The 21,944-nt window shown below is 42.0% G+C and overlaps 1 protein-coding gene across 1 annotated transcript; it reads right to left on the minus strand.

Annotated features, from left to right (window-relative positions):
- Positions 1 to 12,287: 12,287 nt before the first annotated feature.
- Positions 12,288 to 12,914, minus strand: LOC143625882 (uncharacterized). The gene is made up of 2 exons (XM_077096103.1): positions 12,719 to 12,914; positions 12,288 to 12,631 (listed from the first exon to the last, which is right to left on the minus strand). The coding sequence occupies exons 1-2, from the start codon at positions 12,912 to 12,914 to the stop codon at positions 12,288 to 12,290; spliced, it is 540 nt and encodes a 179-aa protein (XP_076952218.1).
- Between the last annotated feature and the right edge of the window lie 9,030 nt (positions 12,915 to 21,944).

Below are 21,944 nucleotides of genomic sequence, written 5' to 3' on the forward strand. Positions count from 1 at the left end.
CACAGCTGTTAGGGACACGTGTCGCGCCTTCGTTGGGTTGCCCCTGCGAGTGGGGGCGCGTGGAATCCGATCAGCTGCCACTTTTCTCTCTCCTGGTCCTATAAAAGCAGGCCCTTAGGTAATTTTTATCCTCATCTTTATTGTTATTCAAATTCGAATTCCTGCTTTCACATTCTGATTTGAGTGTTTACATCGATTCGAATCCTCGATTATCTGTTATTACAGTTGTATGTCTGATAGTTCATACTCGTCTAGCCCTTCAATCACCTCCGTTGCCTCTCGAAGACGCCGTGTGAAGTCTGTGGTGATGTCGACATTGAAGCAAAAAGGAAAGGGGAAGAAGGTTGTTGAAACCACATCGGAGGAAGTAGGGAGGACCAAGGCGACCAAAAGGTGGAATGAAATCCCCTGCAAATTGAAGCAGGCGGATCTCGACAACCTCATCACCTCTCAGGGGTTTCCCACCCTGTTTGGCTGCATGTTGCCTAGGTCCGGGCAAACGGCGGCGAACCCGCCTGCCGGCTATATATCCCTATATAGCCACTTTTTCAGCCACTGCAACCTTCGTCTCCCGATGACAAGGTTTGTGGGTGCACTGTTGAAGTTCTATGGGATTCACATATCCCAAGTCCATCCGTTTGGACTCGTGCGCGTGACTCACTTTGAGTTCATGTGCAAATCCCAGCGCGAGGAACCCACTCCTCGGCGCTTTCAATATTTTTATAAGGCCAAGATCCAAGACAATTGGATATCTTTTATTCCTCGCAGTCAGAAGGTGAAGTGCTCCACTGTTTCATTCAAGAGCCTTCATGACTGGTCAGAGAGGTTTTTTTACATTAAGGCCGGTGTGATCCCCATCCGTATGACCATGCGCTCTATCACTTCTGCGCCTGCGGATGAGGATGTCCTCAAGAACCCAACTGGCGCATGGGTTAAGAAACTGACCGCCGAACCATCCCCCGCGAAGAAAATTTGCGAGGAGGCGCTGGTTGGGGTCGGCATGAGCAGGCTCTGGGCCGACAGCGCGCTTGAGCCCGTTATCCAAGTCGACGGGTTGTGTAAGTTATTTTTTTTTTTTTTTTTTTTTTTTTTTTTTTATTGCGCCAACATCCTTCTTTTGCTGATATCATTTAACTCGTCTTTGCGCAGTCACCAAGGATTACATCCTTGCCGCTTATGATGAACATGTGGAGGGCGGCTCCGTCGAACTTGGCATTGGGGAGGTTGGTTTCCCGGATCGCTTCGATGACATGTTCATCCCAGTGGATCTGGATTTTGACTTTGACGGTGACGCGCCTGGTAAGCCTTCGCACTCTTGTTCATTCCTTTAGAAGACCCAAGCTTATTAACAGTTCTGTCGCTTGTTTTTGTAGATGCGCTTGAAAACTACGAGCTAGAGCTCGCGGAAGAGGAGGAGGAGGAGGAAGAGGAGGCACCTCTACTAAAGCGCAAAGCTAAGGGGAAATCTGGCGCAGGGGCCAGTAAGAAACAGAAGAAAGAGGACACCCCTGTCGCTCATCCCCATGCTCAAACGAAGAGACCTAAGGAAACCACAAAGGTTTCTTTAAGTTCTCTGCCTGTGAGAGTGGGCAGACCTCCTGTCCACTTGAGGTATGGTGCCGTCGCCTCCTCCGTTCGCGCTGCTGAAGAGATGAGCCGCGCCGCGCCTGCAACAGGTATACTTTGCCTATCTTCGTCTGATTGAGTAATTGTTAAACCGTTGGTTATTTGAATGTTTGCAGAGCCGGCGACGGTAACAGATCAGCCGCAGGCGCCACAAGGTGCTACGGCTGCGCCGGGGACTCCATCGAAGTCCCCTGTTCTACCCTCTGAAAAGGGTAGAATGAATTTTATGGCGATGTTCGATGCGCGAACAGAGTTGCGCCAAGGTAAGTGTTGCACATTTGTTTTCTGAATTTTTCCTTTTGGACTTAGTCATAAACCATTCCTTGTTTATTTGTTCATAGGAGTTGTAGCTGGTACAACAGTTGCTGATGATACCCCTGGCGCGGCTGCCGGCGCCGCTGGTTCTGGTCCTGCTCCTGCTAGTGCTGAGTCTCCCCTTATTGGGATTACCAAGGAGCAGGAGACGGTGTTGCGCGCCGAACTGGCGGCGTCTAGACCTCCTTCGCCTCCTCCTGCACGTAGCCCTCCCCGCGAGGCTGGTTTGGAGCCTTCCAGGTCGCAGCAGAAGAGGCCTGTTGAAGAAGACGAGGAGGACGAGGGGGTTCAAGGTGAAGACTCCTTAGGAGATCGCGCCAGCCCTGCGATGCCGCAAGTGTTTGCAGCGCAGACCTCTGGTGGGGCTGGCGCAGACATTCCTGCTTCATCCCCGCAGGTATGTATTGATTTGTTGGTCCGCTGCGCGTATCTCCCTATAAGTATGTTTTATGACTTAGGATTTTTCTTACATTTTTGCAGGAAGGTGACCACGTTTACCGCCCGAGATGGAATATTAATGAAGAAAGTTCCTTTCAATCCATGGGCGTATGCGAGGATTTCTGGGCTCATGCCGTGCCTCCTACTGAAAGGAGGTATCAAGAGGAGCGCACTCGCGCGGACTTGCTGAACGAACATGTTTTCGCTGGGTCGGCTTTTTTCGCTGCTTCCCAAGAGCTGCGTCGTGATTATATTAAAGTACGCGACGCTCTTGTGGAAGCCCAGCGAGAGGCTAAGGTGGCCGCCTGGAACCTGTCTGATGCTCGTGCGCGAGCTGAGAAACTCCAGGCGGAGCTCAGTGAAAATCGAGCAAGTGCCAACACCGCATACATCAAGCGCGGGCATGAGCTCCAGGCTGCGCGGGAGAAGCAGCAATTGGCGGAGGCCGAAGTTGCCAAGTACGCGCGCAGAGTGCGTGTCTTGGAACAGCAGGCCGAGGCGCGTGACCAAGCTATCATCAAGAGTATTACTGAGAAATCATCATTGGAGAGCGAGGTTGCGCGCCTGAAAAGGGATTTGGCGGCCGCGCAGGCCGATAGAGATGAGGCCTTGGCCACGGCGGCGTCCAGCCAGGAAGCACTTGGTGCTGTTTTGGCGGCAGCAGCGTCTGACAAGGAGGAACTAAAAAAGGCTAAGGAGACTGTTGAGTTATTAAACTCTCAGGTTCCTGCCCTCGAGACGTCTGTTGCTGGCCTCGCGCAGGATCGCCAATGGCTGGTGTCACAGGGCATGGCTCGCTGCGCTTTGGCGATGAAATATTCCGCCGAGTTTCAAGCCCTTGTGATGGACTGTAATGCCGCCGCGCGTTTGGTGGGCCGAGCTGAAGGGTTTACGGATGGATATGAGTATGGCATGCTGAGGAAGAACCCATCCGAGTACCCTTACAAGTTCGATGCGGCCTGCGCGGACATGGCCGCGGTGGGGGAAAAGTATATGAATACTCCCATCCCCATCCTTATGCAGGTACCTTGATCTTAATGAGTTTTACTTTACTAACCTTTCTAAGTGTTTGTACTCATTACTTTTCTAATGATTTACAGATAACTGCGCTTGCTGACCAGCCCGACCTCGGCGCACTAAAGAAGTTGCTTGATGATTGCGAGAGGGCTGGTGGCGATGATGGTGGCGCGGGGGATGTTGCCCCTGCCAGCGGCTCTGGCGCGGCGAAAGAATCTGCTCGCGACACCGTTGTGATCGAAGACTCCAATGAGGAGGAAGAACTTGACTATGGTCAGTTCGGAGATGAAGAGCAGACCGCGCCAGATGCTGCGCGAGATGATGAGGATGATGAAGCGGCTGACGTCGACGTGGAGACTTGAGAAGCCCTTCATCAAATTTTGTATATTTATCTTTTATACTTGTAGTTTGTAACTCATCATACTTGTAGATTTCGATCCAATGAAATGAAACTTGTTATCTCCTTTTCGTATCTTGCGCAATTCCATTCATCTCTTCATGTTTGGTTGTATAGATATAAGATATGCTTGAACGTTAAAATAAGAACAAGGTTGTAAGGAAATTATTCACTTTTAACCTCAGTTCTATTTTGTTTGTGGCTCTCGCAGTATCTTGCTCATGCTGACATGCGCGCTAATTTTTCGTTATTTCTTTTTCACGCGCTGGTGTCACGCGGTATGGAAGTATGAGTTTAGCCATTACATGTCAGCTTGTGTTACTCAGATATCCACTATGGTTCCGCGCGCGGCCTCGACCTGAGACCTTAACATGATATGGCATGTACTTTGCTTTAGTTTTGTTTAAGGATTTTTATGATCAAGCTGCGCGGGGTGTAAGATGGATGTATGTGAGTGTTTTGAGCTAAGGCTCTTTGTTTTGGGCTAAGGCCCTGACGATTTTAGAGTTAAGACTCATTAACGTGCTTGAGCTAAGGCTCGTAATTTTGGGCTAAGGCCCTGACGTTTTAGAGTTAAGACTCGTTAACGCGTTTGAGCTAAGGCTCGCGCATGTATGTTTTACTTCGCTTTATTTTGTCTTGAAGTCAATATAATGTTGTCATATTGTTCCAATTTAATAAAGGAAGTGTGAAACATGTATGCAAAGGTAATAGAACCAATATTGAAAGATAGCGCGACAAATATTGAAAGATAGCGCGAATCATCATTAATGATGGCTTAAAAGCCTTGATTACAAATTTGAACTTTTTACATGAAGTATTTTCTAAGCTGTGCCGCGTTCCACGCGCGCGGTATCTTTTTTCCGTTCAAATCTTTTAAAGCATACGCGCCTTTCCCCAGGTCTTCTGAAATTTGATAAGGTCCCTCCCAATTGGGGGACATTTTTCCTGGGGGTATTGCGCGACTAGCTTCATTGTTTCGAAGGACAAAATCATTTATCTTGAAGTGGCACTCTTTAACGCGCTGATTATAATATTTTTCCAGCTTTTTCTTGTATCTGGCTTCATTAATGATAGCCGCTTCTCTGCGCCCTTCAAGCAAGTTAAGATCTAATCTTCTTTCGCGGTCGTTATCAGTTTTGCTCATCATGAGTACCCTATGGGATGGGCATCCAACTTCCGCTGGGATCATAGCCTCTGTTCCATAGGTTAGGCTGAACGGGGATTCGCCATTGCTAGTTTTGCTTAATGTCCTGTGCGCCCACAAGACATTAGGTAACTCTTCGACCCAAGAATGGGATTCTCCCTCCAATCTTTTCTTCAGCCCATTTAGTAAACTTTGATTCGCGCGCTCCACTTGGCCATTCCCTTGAGGATGGTAAACGGACGTGAAGATTTGGTTGATGTGCAATTCTTTGAGCCAGCTTGACATCTTCCTGTCAGTGAATTGTTTGCCATTGTCGCTCACAATTTCCATAGGAAGGCCAAAACGGCAAATGATGTGGCTCCAGATAAATTGCTTCATCGCCTCAGCTGTGATTTTTGCTAGTGGCTTAGCTTCAACCCATTTTGTGAAATAGTCTATCGCCACTACCAAAAATTTCACTCGGCCTTGCGCTTGCGGCAGGGGCCCCACAATATCAATGGCCCATTTGTGAAAAGGCCATGCTGAGGTGACTGGAATCAAGTTGTTTTTTGGACGCATGGTGTTTGGCGCGTAGCTCTGACATGCCTTGCATTTTTGGATTTCTTTTAGCGCATCCAAGTACATGCCTGGCCAATAGTAGCCTGAGCTCATCGCCTTGGCAACCACCATGCGCGGACCAGCGTGAATTCCACAGATTCCCTCATGAATCTCCCTAATCACATAGCTTGCTTCCTCCGCATCCAGGCATTTCATGAGCGGTCCAAGATAAGAGCGCCGGTACACTGTACCATCAAGCAGTTCATAGTTCTGCGCCTTGTGTCTTATCTTTCTCGCCTGTGCGCGATCATCCGGTAACTTCCCCTCTTTCAGGAATTCCATTATTGGAGTTATCCAGGATGAAGGAGTTGTATGAATTACCAGGACCGATTGCGTTTGCACTGACGGGCTGCTCATTATTTCCACCCTGACATCTTTGCCAAAGTGATCAAAATTAGTTGATGCCATTTTACTCAACGCGTCTGCGGACTTGTTTTCGCTTCGCGAGATGTGTATGATTCTGAAGAAGTCAAACTGCTCAACGAGCTTTTTTGCCTGCTCTAGATACAGAGGCATTGTGTTCTCCTTGGCGTCATATAGGCCGTTGACCTGAGCAGCTACCAAGTAAGAATCAACATGCGCCTCTAGTCTTTTAACCCCAAACTTGCGCGCGATGCGCAGACCAGCCAGCAGGGCTTCATACTCAGCCTCATTGTTGGTACTCTTGAAGTCCAACCTGATAGCATAAGTATATTCATGATTATCAGGGTCTACCAGTTTGAGACCTGCGCCAGACCCTTCGCTGTTGGAGGCTCCATCAGTGAATAGCCTCCAAACATCTTCTTCATCATTTGCTCGCGGAGGGTCTACCTCGCGCTGAGCTTCTTCAATCTGTCCCTCTGGGATTTCCGTGATGAAATCCGCCAAAACTTGACCCTTTATTGCTGGACGGGGCTTATAAGTGATCGTGTGTTCACCTAATTCCAGTGCCCACTTTGTCAGCCTTCCGGAGAGCGCGGGACGTCGCAAGACTTGCTGGATGTTGTAACCAGTCAGTACTTCAATAGGATGACCATTGAAGTATCTATGGAGCTTGCGCGACGCGTGTGTTAGCGACAAAACTAACTTTTCCATGATGGAATAGCGCGTCTCAGGGTCTGTGAGCACTCGACTCACATAGTATATTGGCGTTTGGATCCCCTTGCGATCCACCAATAATACTGCGCCAATGGCGCGATCTCCAGCTGACAAGTACAATGTAAGGGTTTCGCCAGGAAGTGGAGCTGTGAGCGCGGGCAGCTTTATGAGACATTCTTTTATCTCATTGAAAGCTTGCTCAGCCTCAGGCGTCCACTTGAATTGGCTCTTCTTCAAACAATTCCTCAAGGTGTTAACGAATGGAGTAGATTTGCTGGCGTGGTTCGCTAGGAACCTGTTGATTGACACCAATCTACCATTCAGCTTCTGAACCTCTTTCATGGTGGCTGGTGAAGGCATGTCAAGGATGGCTTCCACCTTCTCAGGATTCACCTTGAAACCATCCTTAGTGACCATTACACCAAGAAATTTCCCCTCTTCCGCGCCGAAAGTACATTTGCTCGGGTTGAGCTTCATGTTAACTTCCGTTAGGCGCTGAAGAGTTTCCTCGATGTCGTTGAGCATTTGTCTCTCCTCCCTGCTCTTTATCACCAAATCATCAACGTAGACTTCTAGATTCCTTCCGATTTGTTCATTGAAAACAGAATCCATAAGTCTCTGATAGGTGGCGCCCGCATTCTTTAAACCAAAGGGCATTTTTGTGTAACAAAAAACACCCTTGTCGGTTCTGAAGGCCGTCTTGTCTTCATCCTGTGGTGCCATTTGAATCTGGTGATAGCCTTTGTAGGCATCCAGGAAACATTTGAGCTTGAATGGCGCCACGGAGTCCACCTTTGCGTCGATGTTTGGTAGTGGGTAACAGTCTTTCGGACATGCTTTGTTGAGGTCCTTGAAGTCAATACACATCCTCCATGACCCGTTGCTTTTCTTTACCATCACAGGATTGGCTACCCACGTCTGGTATCGGATCGGGCGGATAATGTTTGCGCGCAACAAGTCCTCAACTTGCTCATTCATGGCCTTCGCCTTTTCATCCCCCATGATTCTCTTCTTCTGAGCAATTGGCTCCACCGACTTGAACGTGTTAAGAGAGTGTTGCGCCAAGTCTCGCGGGACCCCAGTCATATCGGAGTGTTGCCACGCGAAGACCGTCATGTATTTTGTGAGCAACCTTTTCACTCTCAATCTGGTGTCGTCTGAAATGGTAGCGCCAATTGTGACCGTTTGGTCGGGGAATTTTGGGTTTAAAATCCACTTCTCTGGCGCATTGTCCGCCGTTGGAAGTTTCATTCTCCCTTCCCGCGGCGTGGTTGTCACTGCGCACAAATGATCGCGGTAAACAAATGCTACGCCTGTTGGTGTAGGGATCCCCAATGCGCCGTGCGCTGGCGATGGTACAGCATTAAATTGGGCAATTGTTCCCCTACCCAGGATCATATTGTGGCATGACGTGGTGGGCAAGACCAAGAAGTTGACCACTTCGGCTCGCTTGTGCTCATCATCCCCCATAGTTAGTTCAAACTGAATCTGGCCTAGGGGATGTATGATTTCATTTGAGACACCACAGATTGGTGCGTTCACAATTTCGAGCCGAGCTTGGTCTGCCGGGTCTAACTTTCTGAAACACTGCTCATACATAATGTCAGATTCGCTTCCAGTGTCCACCAGGACCTTTGACACTTCGTAATGAGCAATGTGTGTGGTAATGACGAGAGGACTGCTTATTGAAGGGCCTCCCCTGATTCTTGGGAAGATGACTTGCTGCTCGCGCCAATCTCCGTGAATTTGCGCGCTTCTCTTTCTTGACGTCTGCCCTTGTCGTCCCCCCTCAGCCACACAGATTCTTTTGTACTTCTTGCTGGCAGAGGCTCCCTCCGGTTGCTCATCTTCTATTCTTTGGTTTTTTACCAAGTGAGCCAGCCTGCCAGACTTTACATCCTTCTCGATCGCATCCTTTAAATGATGGCATGCGTCAGTGTTGTGGCCCGGGGACCTGTGAAATTCACAATATTTACCACTATTTTGCGGCCCCTTGTAGTGTAGTTGCTTGGGAGGCTTGAATTGGACATTCTCAGTACTTAACACCTGTGAAGGTGTTTTAGTGAGGGGAGTCCATATTCTTGGCAGAGGTCTGCTAGGATCTCTGCCGCCCTCCCTCTTGTCACCCTCCCCGTGTTTACGAGCATCCTTTTGGGGCTGGGGTGAGTTTGGTTGCGCTTGTTTTTCCGCGGAAGAAAAACTTGTTGGCTGCAACCTGGACCATACAGAGTTCTGTTTGGCCCTCTTCTCTTTGCTGCGCGGTGATTCAGCCTGGTGCGCTCTTTCTCTTGCCCTATCTTGGGCAATCTGTTTCTCATTTCTCGCGAAAACTCGCGATGCCTCCATTAACTTGGCCCACGTGGTGGGCATACCATCTTTGCTTACGAGAGCTCGTCGTAACTGATCACTGCGCGCGCCTTGTATAAAGGCCACGCGCAGTAGCTGCTCGGTTATGCCCCCGATTGCCAGGGACTCCTGATTGAAACGAGTGATGTAATCTTCAATCGTTTCATCATTCCTGCGGATGCAGTGCATGATGTCATCAGGATCGCGCGTGTGCCTGCGCTGCTGTACGAAGTGGGCCTGGAACTTTTCTAATAGTTCCTCGAAGCCATCAATTTGCCCTGTCGGCAAGCTCTCGAACCATACTCGCGCTGCGCCTGTGAGGCAGCGGGCAAACATATGACACCATGTTGGCATCGTCCAGCTCTCTAGGTTTCCCGTGTTATAGAAACCTTGCAAAAAGTCATCTGGATCTGTCGTGCCATCATATTTCCCCAGACCACTTGGCATCTTGGTCTTGTGCTGGATGGGAGCCTGCGCGATGCGCGCAGTAAACTTTGAGTGTTTTACCAGGATGGCTGGTCTGTAGGGTGTGGTTACGTCCACTTGCCCTCTGACCGGTGGGCTGTATGGCATGTGCAGATCCGGATCTGCTCTGGCTCCTGGCGCCATGTTCACAGGCGCGCGGAGCTGCGAGCCTCCTGCATGAGTATCCCTTGTCTTTCTCATGCTATGCACCTCTTCATCACTGAACTCTGTGTGTGCAGTGTGAACAGAATGCCCTTCTTCCGGCGCGCGCGGCCTTTTTGTGGGCTGCTTCTCCATCGCTTGCCTTTGTGTTTGGTCGGCTAGCTTCTTCTGTTTGATCATTTCAGTGTACTTTTCCATCAGACGCCGCTGCTCATTTATGAGCCATTCATTCGGATCGTCTGCTTCATCTTCTGGACCCATTGGTCCCTTCAGCTTCGCGCCGGCCATATTTTGTAACGTGCGATCGTCTGGAAGAGTTTCAGTCTGGCCGTGAGGGGTTGTGACGAAGGGACGGTTGCTGGTGGTACGCGTAGAATCACGCGGAACCCTCAGAACCTGCTGTCCGTCGTTAACACCCTCACGTTCAATATCCTCCAGAGCTTGATCAACGTTACGAACTCCAGAAACCATGGTGATTGAATTTTTTAGATCTGGATGAGATCGGATGGCGCCAATGAAGAAACGTGGATCTACTCACTGGTAGCAGATCTACTTTCCTCGGGTGTGATTAAACTATTTCACCGATGGTTCTTCTGGATCCGAGTTCTTCCACCTACAAAATGAACAGCGCCGTTACTTACCCCTCAGAAAGGGACAGAGGGGTCCTCTTTGGGGTAACCCTCCGGCGTGAGAATCAGTATCTTTTGGAGAAGATAATAATGTTGTATGTAAGTGAATCTCAAGAGTATTGCTGATCGCTGAATACTCTTGATTTGTGTGACTGTGTGTTTTTTCTGTAACTGACTGTGAGTGAATATAATTCAATATGATTGAATGTGATATCACTGCTTGTAACTGTCAATGATTGAGTGTGAATGAATGTCCATCAAAGTGGAGTTGATGCTGTATTTATAGTGCTAGGGTTTCCACTGGTTGGGCTCAGCCTCGTTGGCCTCCTCCAACCGCACTGCGCCATGTGTCCTCTGGGACACCTGGCGCTTTCTCGTTGGTTGTAATTATGTGGTAGCCCATGTGTCATGCTGAGTTGTCGACCTTTCATTTGGCAGCTGTCAACATCAGCATATTCTTACTCCTTAAAAAGATGCCTTCTAGAAGATTGTCTGACGTGCACAATCAAGGTTGCCCTAACCCTGATTTGGATAAGGACGAGGTTGATTATATGCACGTGTGATATGCGCCCATCCTGAGGATGCGCGAAGTCTTCTTTTTATTCTCACGCGCAGATATTTCATGCGCAGGTGTGATATGCACGAGCGTGTGATATGCGCCGCGCTATGGTGCGCCGCGCGCATATGCGACGCGCGAGCATATGTGATGTGCAAGAGCATGTGATATGCGCCGCGCGTTGATGCGCCGCGCGCATATGTGATGCGCAAGCATATGATGCCTGAGCATGTTTTGTATGCGCCATGCGCCTAGGTTTTGGCTTTGTGCCTTCATAATGTCTTTATCTTGTGGGTTGACCCGCCTTGATTGGTGTTGAGGCGGGTACATACCTCTTCAGCTTGGATACACAGTGGTGATGCTATGGCTAATTGCTTTCAGAAAAAAAAAACAGAACCTGAAACTAACCACTACAACGTCGACAACGAACGTGACAGCCGGCAATTACCCTTCTGCGGCGGCGCAAAGAAACGGACGGTAGCACTGGTGGTGGCGGCAAAACCCTAGCAACAGTTAGCGGTAATGCGGCGGAACCCTAGCTCCGATTCTGGTGCAATGGCGACTGAACCCTAGCGCAATAGGGTGGCGGCGGCGAAAGGTCTGGCGACGACTTGACTGGTTCCCGTGTTCTTCGTGTGATCCGAACCTAAGTTCTAGATACCACTTGTTAGGATTAAACGCACGCACGCGAAAGCAATAAACGAACGCGAGGATTTAACATGGTTCGGTCTAAACTGACCTACATCCACGGGTGGCAACTAGGTATTTATTTATTAAGTGACAACGATTACAAGTACATGATGTGGTTTATATAGATAATGAACTAGGGTTAGTAAATTATTAAGTAAGAAATCTAAACTGGGCTAGGCTTGGGTCCGGCCGCTCGCACCCGTCTCCTCTTTCTCTTTGACTTCATATAATAAACCGACCCAAACAAGGCCTATGAAACCCAACAAGGCAGATAATAAGGAAACTGTGATAATTAAGGATTCCTATAATCATGGAGATAATAAAGAATAGTCCCTGTAATCACGGAGGTAATAAAGAACGATCCGATTTCCATTACTCCCTCTCAAATTGAAGCTGGAGATCTTGAATGCCCAATTTGCCGAGCATTATACGGAATTGATGCGCTCCCAACGGCTTAGTTAAAATATAAGCAACTTGAGTTTTAGTGTCAATCTTCACAGGATGAATTTATTTGGACTCAACTCGTTCTCTAATGAAATGACAATCCATCTCAACGTGTTTCGTTCACTCGTGAAAAACGGGATTGTTAGCTATGTGAAGTGCCGCTTGATTATCACAAAATAAGGAAGTTGGTCCGATTGGTGGTACTCCAGGTATGTCTAGTAACCATCTCATCCATAAGATTTCACTAACCGCATGTGCCATTGCCCGATATTCGACTTTGGCAGATGACCGTGAGACAACGGACTGCTTCTTAGATCCCCATGATATGCCCCCCCTAAAGTAACAAATACCCGGTTCTAGACCTTCGGGTGAAAGGACAACCTAACCAATCTGAATCACAATATGCTGTGAGTTTGATTCCGCCTTCTTTAGGAAGTAATATTCCTTGTCTTTTATGTCAACAAGTTTCTTACCTATCCCACAAACACAACAGTCACAGTTACATTTTGGAGCAGGTAGCATCGACTGGATTTCATCCCATATAACACGAAGTTTGGTGAAATATGTTGAAACATAATCCCTATTTTGTCTAGTGCTCATTAGGGACTGTTTCAGTTTGTATGCTCGAGGAGCACTTTCCTTGTCGAATCGCTCCTTCAAGTCAGCCCATATATCTTGGGCGGTGGGAGCATACCTCACACTTGTTATGATCTCTTTCTCCATGGCTGCATTTAGCCATCCCTTGATCATTGCATCACATCTCGTCCACGCTATGTAGTCGGGCGCGTCTTCGTTTGGTTTCTTAATCTAACCGTTCACAAAACCAATCTTGTTTTTGGCAAACGAGAAGTTTTGCATCTCTTCCTTCCAATCGTTGTAGTTCCCGTCGGTCAACACGTCGTTCACATGCAATTGTCTTGGATAGTCGGAGGGATGAAGATAGTATGGGGAATCATGATTAACGATTCCTTCATTACCTTTCACCTCCTTGGCATTGCTGCTGGCCATGATCCTTTTGAGTATAAGGGTTCTGTTTGTGTTTGGGTTTTGTTAAATTTTGGTTTATGGATCTTTGTTATTGGTGCTCTGATGCCATAAAAGATTTATTATGGTACATTGCAATACAGAGAACAAAGTTATACATTGATGTTAAATACAAGAAGATACAAAAATAAGGCATGGATCATGCACATCAATCTTGACAAGAAATTAGGCAAAGAATAAGAAAACTGTGATAATTAAGGATTCCTATAATCATGGAGATAATAAAGAATAATCCCTGTATTCACGGAGGTAATAAAGAATGATCCGATTTCCATTGCAATTTTATAACAAAAGTCATATGATAGAAGTGTTCTTAATACAAGAAGTCCACTTAAGTTATTTTAGAGTAGGGGTTTATGAATTCTGAAAAAGAAAGGTTCATAAATACTTACATGATTTGAAACAAAAATGGATCTGAATATGAAACATAAAATTTGATAAGCCAACTCCTAATTGGCTGACTTACCCGGGCTGTTTTAAGGTTTTACTTACTAAAAGGACTTACTAACAGTCTAGCATGCATTGGCCTAATCAAAAGTTTACTGACATGTTTAAAGTTTTACTTAGGTCTTTGTGAATTTCATGGGAATTGAAATTACTGCCACAAAAGAAAAACTTGACTAATTGGCCAACTAAGGAATTTAAAAAAAAAATCATTGGAAAGTTTGGGATCCAAAAAAAAAAAAAAAAAACAAAGAAAAATCTAATCTTCCGTATAATATATATCTTTTATTCCATCATCTTCAACAATTCTTGAATAGATGTATCAAGAAGAAAATTAATGGTCCCCAACAGTACTTCTGCAACAAAAACAAACCACAAGAAATTATTGGTGAAGAAAACTAATTAATGGTCCCTAATATATACAAACAATCAGATTATTAGAAACGAGATCGAAACGTCACCTTCAATGAAGAAATTGTTCTATCTGTAGCAACAACTACAATAATCCTGAACTCAAAAGATACCAATCAACAAAGAACCCGACACGTCAAACAATTAGTGGTTATTAGTAATTTAAACATTGAAAGGATATTAGTTTGCCAATTAGATGTGTTATATGTAATCATTCTTCACTCAGTTTTGATTGTAATTCTGTATGTACAACAAACTATAGTGTCCTATTCATTTATCCATAGAATTTTGGACATAAAAAAATGTTCTATTTATGTTAGGTTCTATATACAAAACTTTGTTCAGCCTTATTCAAAAGCATGGGCGCGGCTTATTAATGCCCCCTTTTTAACTGCTGAGTGGTATAAATTTATTCGTTTTCATTCAAACATTTTCATACTTCATACATAGTGTAAATTTACCCATTTTCATCTGAAAACATTGACCCCCTCTCCGTTTTCGTCCAAGTTTCATCACCATTCAAACGTATCACAAAAATGTTTAATAAGTTAAGTTGGTATATCGCCTTATTCCTGATCTTAGACTACAGACGTAAACTGAGATTCACAAATGAATTCATTCAACTATAACATTTTATGATATATAAAAAAACTAATAAAAACACCAATGAACCACCTTTATGAATTATGATATTATTAGAACTTAACATGATTTTATAACACATCTGACATCTAAACTTAAATACAAAACTTTTTGAAATACTTGGCATTACTTTATGTAAGTTAAAAACATTTTATATTACTTAGTAATCCATTTTTACACCATTTACAAACTTTAGAAAATAATATAAAAGGTAAGAAGTGTGACAAGTGATGCAGGCACAAAAACAAAAAGACGTTTAACTTTACCACGCCAGCCCCCCCCCCTCTCCAAAACATTTCTGCACACTAAAATCTAAAATTTTTGTGCACCACTTTTTTGGCCTCTGACATCTTTCCAATTTTTATTTTTTATCTTTAATTTTCTACTGTTACTCCACCCCATTAAAATTTAGCAAGATTATAAAGATCCTTTTTTTCTTGAAATGGAGTATTCCTGACTATTTATTTATAATGGTTTGTGGAATTGTGGGTAATAGGTGGGATTTTTTTTTTTGACTATTAACAAGACGTCGAGATTATAAAAAATTTGATCAATAGTTCAACATGCATTCCTTAGAGGCTAAGACCATCTTATATTAACGTTACAAATATAATGAAACGTTCATAAATATGAATTCAAAATTCACGATTTGCATATCTTTTTCTTTTGTGATTTGTGGGATCATCTTTTTGATGTATCAAAATCTGGCCCACAATCTGACTTGAATTGAAACATCATGATCAATCTTGTAGGATTCGTAAAAATTTTGATGGTAAAAAAGAAAAATTAAATACATTGTCGTCTTATTTGTAAAGCATGCATGCAGCATGACTCTTCACGAAAACGACCATCAATGCAAAAAATGTGCTTTTGACTGTACTTCGTGGGTTGGTTTGTATTTTGGAAAACGTTTGATAAAATATAAAATATTTATAATATTTTCAAGCAGTAAGCTTTTTTCTCAAGGGAAGTGTAGTTAGATCAAATGCAGGGCCGTCTCCAAGGATTTGAATACCTCGGCTGAGCCGAAATAAAAAGACCCATAGCCTTAACGAGTAAAGAAAAATATATAAGCTAATTTTTTTAAGCGAGGCTTAATGTTATAACAATAAAAATTGAAAAATATATTATTAAAAAAAATACCGTAATAAATAACGATTAACCAATGATTTGTGAAACTCTCCTAACATTGGAAAAAAAAATAGCTTGGTCCTTGGTGGCAAGCTTGGTCAACCGTGGAGGAGTCTGGTGGTTAACAATGAACCAACAGTGGTGGTCGTCTAGGTTGGTCGTTGTTCAGCATTCGTAAAGAAGGAAGGAACAAAAGAGAAATTTCAATCGACCGTCTTTTCTTTTATTTTGCATCGGGTTTTTATTTAATTTTTGTAGTTTTTAGTTATAGTTTGGGCCCAATAATTTAAACTTGCTTAAATAGATTATGGATAAAAAAAAATTTTGGGCCTAATAATTTTAAGATGGTAAAGACCAATTTATATTATCTAAGTTTTGTATTTTTAAATGCATATATAAAAAATATAGATACAAAAAGTTTTGACCCCTAAAAATTGCGTGCCTCGTCCGACGGTCCGACCGGCGCCACCCTCCAGCCGGCCATGATCAAATGCATTGAAGAGTTTGGGGTGTACTCCTTGCTATCTCATCTATTTTAACATCTAAAATCATTAGACTGACCGTTACGAAAGGTCATTGGTGGCACCCCATGACCATATGACTTGGCTGACATCTTTCATTCTTTTTAAAACCGGCCAAAGGACCAGCATCTCGTCGTTGGTGTTTGACCCTCTTTGGCGTCTAGGAAGGTGCTAACACTGGTCGTGAATGACGCCTCCATGATCTTTCACAACACTTGGTCTTACACCATTCAAAAAAGTGGCCACCAAAGGGTGATGAGCCCCTTTGAGCGCTAGTCCACTAATGACGCCAACGGCAAAAGAGGTGGGGCCACTCACTTTCCAACCAATTAAATTCACAATTCCCCATTTAAAAAAAATGGGCATTTACATATTTCCTCTTTCTAAACTTTGAAATTACATATTTTTTTAAATCATGCTTAAAGAGCATTGTACATTTTGCATTAAAAATTTGTATTTTGAGGAAATATGTAATTTCAAAGGGTTAGGAAGGGGAAATATGTAAAAATCCCTAAAAAAATTACAACAACAATCATACCTAGTAAAATTTCATTGGCTAGTAACAAGGTTTATGGAAAGTGAGATGTATACAGATTATATATCTATCATAAAGAATAGAGATATTGCTTCTAGAGAGGCCTCCAATTTTTATTTTCTTTTTCAAAGATTAAATAATTATTATATTTTCAGTTAAACCATTAGGCGTTTTAAGTGAAAGTTAGTGAATGCCGCATGCTTATGTGGCAGTGACGTGATAATAGTTTTAATTGAGTAACTTCCCTCCATCACACTTTGTTTTATTGGATCTCTTGATCAACATAAATCAAGGGTTAAGATAAATCAATAAATTTTATAATTATGGATCTTTGATTTAGTTGTATCAAAGTGTTAAGTAGGGTTATTTATTCTCAAATGTTAAGAGTTCTATTCATGTGGTCAACATTAAATGTGGATTTAGAAGTACTATTACAAAGTGTGTAGATTTGTTATTTCAAAAAATCTTCATTGGCATAAGATTTATTTTAATATGCAACGGGGTATTAACGTACAACTAAGGTTATGTTTGTTTTTGCTTAAAAGATTTACAAGGGCTTACTTCTGTAGGTTCACAGACATAAGCTTCTGAAGACTGTTTGTTTTTTTTAGAAAAAAAAATCTGAAAACTGCTTTTATGGTCTTAAAAAATAAGTTATTGTTCAATTTCTTTACACTTCTCCACATCCTATCAACACCCTATGTCCAACACCACCACCACCCATCGTGAGCCACCACCACCCACCGTCCGCCACCACCACCCGCCGTCCACCACCACCACGATCCACCACCGTCTGCCGCCACCACCACCCACCACCACGGTCCACCACCCACCACCACCATCACCGTCCATCACCATCACCACCACCACCCCACCGTTGGCCACAACCACCGTCCACCACCACCACCCACCGTCCGCTACCACCACCGTCCATCACCATCACCACCCACCGTCGACCACAACCATCATCCACTACCACCACCACCACGGTCCACCCACCCACCACCCACCGTCGGCCACCACCACCGTCCACACCCACCACAACCGTCCATCACCACCACCCACCGTCCACCACCACTGTTCGGCTTATACAGATGATATCCAGTTTATAGGTAACTAATTTTCAGCGTTGCAGACAATATCCAGTTTATAAAACAAACAGTATTATGTTTTCAGATTGCAGACCTTCAGACCACATCTTCAGTTGCAAACATGAAATCAGATGAAATAAGATTGCAGACAGTTTTTGTCTTCAAAAACAAACAGCACCTAAATGTTCGCACAAACATTGCGAATCACAAGGTGAAAATTTTGGCGTTTGCATTTATGTAAATAACAACTACTCTTTGATTATGTATTACAGTGCGATAGTTTGTATTATCATAATTACTTTGGTGACCATAATAACATTATTTCATTTAAATCTTCATGTAACACAAGTTTATAAAATAATACAAGTTGTAACAAATAAATAAGCAAATGATAAGTTGTTCTTTGAATATCCTATAGGCATGCTATGTGTCTTCAAACTTTAATCCTCGTATCTTTACACCTATAACATATGTATAAAATAAAGTCAGTTATGAACATAGCTGGTGAGAATCCCACAGTTTGATATAATACGTAAAAATCATACAATCCTATGAAACTTGTGAAATGAGCACATAAGGGTTCTTTACACTCGATGCAATGGACCTGAGTGTAAAGAACAAACGAAGGTCCTTTTCAGTTGGGGCTACCAACGTACTCGGATAATGAAGTCCCTTTTCCACTCGATACAAATGGACCTGAGTGCAAAGGGGGGCGTATGATCATACTTATTGAGGCAACCACTTGAAATCCACGTATATAACAAATAAGCAAGTAAGCACACAAGTCCATGATATGAATTGTAGTTTGTAAGCAATATCGTAAATACTTGAAGTTTTGTAAGATACATATGCTACCCCAAAATATGAAAACGTTTAAAAAGGGGTTGTGAGAAACTCACCTCGAAATCGAAGACAACTTGTAATAAAAGTAGAAAGCACAATACGAAACCGAAGCAACCGAACTTTAAGAACTGTACATGTTAAGATTTGCCGGTGAACCACGGTTTCCGGAGTAACGAACTTGGACAGATTGATTATAAGATATAAAGAGTATTTTAGATGAAAAAGAAGATTGGGATCAGTTTAGTTGGTGTGTTAGGTCCTATTTATAATGTCAATTGGAGCGAACAATCGTTATTTGGTGTTAAATGACTTGGCCGATTATCCAGCGGTTGTTACGGGATCAAAATACATAATTTCGGACGTTATCACGGGTTATTGTGGTTGATTACGGGATTCCGTTAAGGGCTATAATTGATACGAGTATTTAATTGAATTAAATCGTGCGTTTTACGGGTTTGTTGGACTGTCGGAGCCGCGTTTCCGGTGGCCGGAAAAAGTGGCCGGGAAAATGGGGTAATAGGGGGGCTGGTGGGTTGGATTTTAATATAATAATATAATTTAAATAGATTTTACACTTATGGCCCCTCATGTTTCTTATAATATTAAAACATAAACTAAAGTATAATTACTAAATAAACATTGTACTTTGAGATGCATTAAGAATGAAACAAAAGTTATAATTCAAGAATATTTATCATATTATATCCGAACAATTTGCAACTCGTTTTAATAAACACTTTAAATCTCGTAGTTTCGTTAATTGAATAAAACGAATAGAAAAACGAACGAACGATAAACCGAGTCAGAAAAACATTGACGAACGTCAAATGAATCTTGGGAATATAATAATACATTCTATATATACATGTATATATAAATACTTGAAAAACAAAATTCCTAAAATTTGAAACGGGTCGGGTTTTCGGGTTTGAAAAGTAACGAATGTTACAGGATTCACAACCTTTGAGAATTTCGTCCCGAAATTAAAATAAAAATAAATTTTATAAGGAAACAACTAATATGAGGAGTTGTTTAAAAGTTTTAACGATTTTTATATACATATTTAAATCAAAACAATAACGTCGTTCTTTGAATGACCCGAAAGACGACACAAATGAGAATATGGTAAGGACCCTTATATATAAGATGTACCAGCGGTGTATCTACCATGCCCTTATTATATTTCATTTGTCCCGTCTTTCAAAATCATTCCAGGTTTCAAGTTATTGCACACAACGTACTTATTATGTCGTCCATGCAAGGACTTGGATAATTACGTGTGGACCCATGATTACCTTTATCGTCGGATGGTCCACATAATCCGTCCCATTGTGAGGGTTTTAAAACATATATAAATAAAATCAATAAGTTCTTATGTGAAAACTTGAATATCAAGAATGATGAACTATAGAAATCAAAATTAACAAAATATATAAACAAATCTTTGAGGTTAATGATAAGTGAAAATATTAGGTTCAAATAAATGAAATTGTTAAAGTTTAAATGAAATAACAATGTGATTGAAGTTCTAATGAAATAAACGAGATTCTAGGGTAACCTAGAATAATAATAACAAATGGAAACGTTAAAGTCACGAATATCAACATAATTAAACAAAACATTGAAGCTGAGAATAATCAAATAAACACATGTGGCAATGGGCCAACAAAATATAAACGTGTAAGTCGTAAAGTATTGGATCCGGGAGTAGTAACGAACTTTTAATAAAATAAACATGTAAGTTTTTTCGAGTCAATAATGACTCGATAAACAAATGAAAATTTTCGATAAAGAAAATATCAACGCAATATTTGAGATTAATAGAAATAAATAGTTGCAACTTCAAGATCAGAGTAAAACATTGATTCAAATTGATAAAACATTGAGGACAAAATAATCGAAACTTCAAGATCGAATTATGATAATGGTCTCAATTTTGGCAAAAATTGGGATTATAAAAAAAAATCAAATGATTCAAACAAAACATTGAACGAAAATGACCAAACAATTCATGTAACCAAAATAAACTCAACATATGTGTAAAAATGCTCATAGTCTCCAGCTTCCACTAAGCAATTATGTTTATGGGAAGTCGATTATAGACCACGAGGTTGAAATAACAAATTAAACCGATTCTGAATGTAACTATGAATGAAAATAGTTCACAAATTAACAAATAATAAGCTCAATATTAACTTCGTAGACAACCTTTTTGAAAAGAACTTGATACATAGAACTTCGTGAAAATGCGCAAAACAGAAAAAATATCTATAACATATGAAAGAAAGGAAAATAAAAAAAGTAACTTGCGATGCTCGTCTTCTCGAAAATGGGTTTTGCGGTATGAAGGTTATTATGGTGCGGTGGTATGGTTTACAAATCCGAAACTTGTTGGTATTGACAAAGAAGTGAAAAGAAATGATTGATGACATTGTTTGTGAAGGTCTTTTGTAGGGACGCGATGATTAAAACTCAAAGGGAAATTATGATAATAATTTTGCATATATATACTTAGCTAGTTAGAAAACTTTGAAAAACTTTCGATGTAGAGGATTTCCCGGTTGGGTGACGTTTTAAGAAGATGGAAGCCATTGGATAAAATAACTCGTTAACGGTAATATAATATCCTCCCGAATTGTTTAAAGCGAAATATGTTATTTTATTTGAATAGTTTTATTGGAATAATAATAATGGTATTAATAATACTAATAGTAATAATAATGATAGTAGTAGTAATAATGGTACTAATAATACTAATATTAATGGTAATAATAATAATAGTAGTAATAATAATAATAATAATAATAATAATAATAATAATAATAATGTATTGATAGTAATAATAATATTAGTAATAATAGTAGTGATAAAAAAATGAATCATTTGGATTGTTGTAAAATTCTTTTGACGAAAATCAACTTGATTATACTTCGTATAACAAAATATTTTGTGATTATATGAATATATATTTATTCAGTGGCTATTTTAAAACAATATGGATTTGAAATTTCGAGTAAAAGGTGTTTATAAATGAAATAAGTGTGGAAAGTATGCAATATATAGACATGTTTGAAAAAGGCTAAGTATTGTGGCCGAAAAACGAATATGCATGGAAAATTATTTATTAAAAAAAATTAGCATGGTTGATGACTTTGAAAAGATTAAGCGTTGATGCTGAAAAACGAACAAGCTTTTAACAGGACGAGGTACGCAGGGTGAGGTATCGCATAACGGAAACGGGTTCGGTTTTTTTTTATTCAGCGTCTTGCGGGTGTGTTCGAGTTTCTACATTAGTAGTAGGCTTGAGGTAGAAGGTTTTGTATGAATGGTTGGGTAACAGATCGTGAGAATAAACGTGTAGTGTTGAGTATGTATA

The sequence above is a fragment of the Bidens hawaiensis genome, unplaced genomic scaffold, assembly GCF_021521415.1.
Source record: "Bidens hawaiensis isolate Kalapana, Puna unplaced genomic scaffold, B.hawaiensis_p1.1 tig00004242_1, whole genome shotgun sequence".
In the NCBI taxonomy this organism is placed as follows: domain Eukaryota; kingdom Viridiplantae; phylum Streptophyta; class Magnoliopsida; order Asterales; family Asteraceae; genus Bidens; species Bidens hawaiensis.

What these genes read in the sequence shown, in the direction of transcription:
- LOC143625882 (XM_077096103.1), bottom strand. Translation starts at nt 12,914, where the DNA reads ATGGCCAGCAGCAATGCCAAGGAGGTGAAAGGTAATGAAGGAATCGTT. An exon ending in CAAGATTGGTTTTGTGAACG is followed by an intron (nt 12,632 to 12,718) that starts GTTAGATTAAGA and finishes GGCTAAATGCAG; the next exon opens with CCATGGAGAAAGAGATCATA.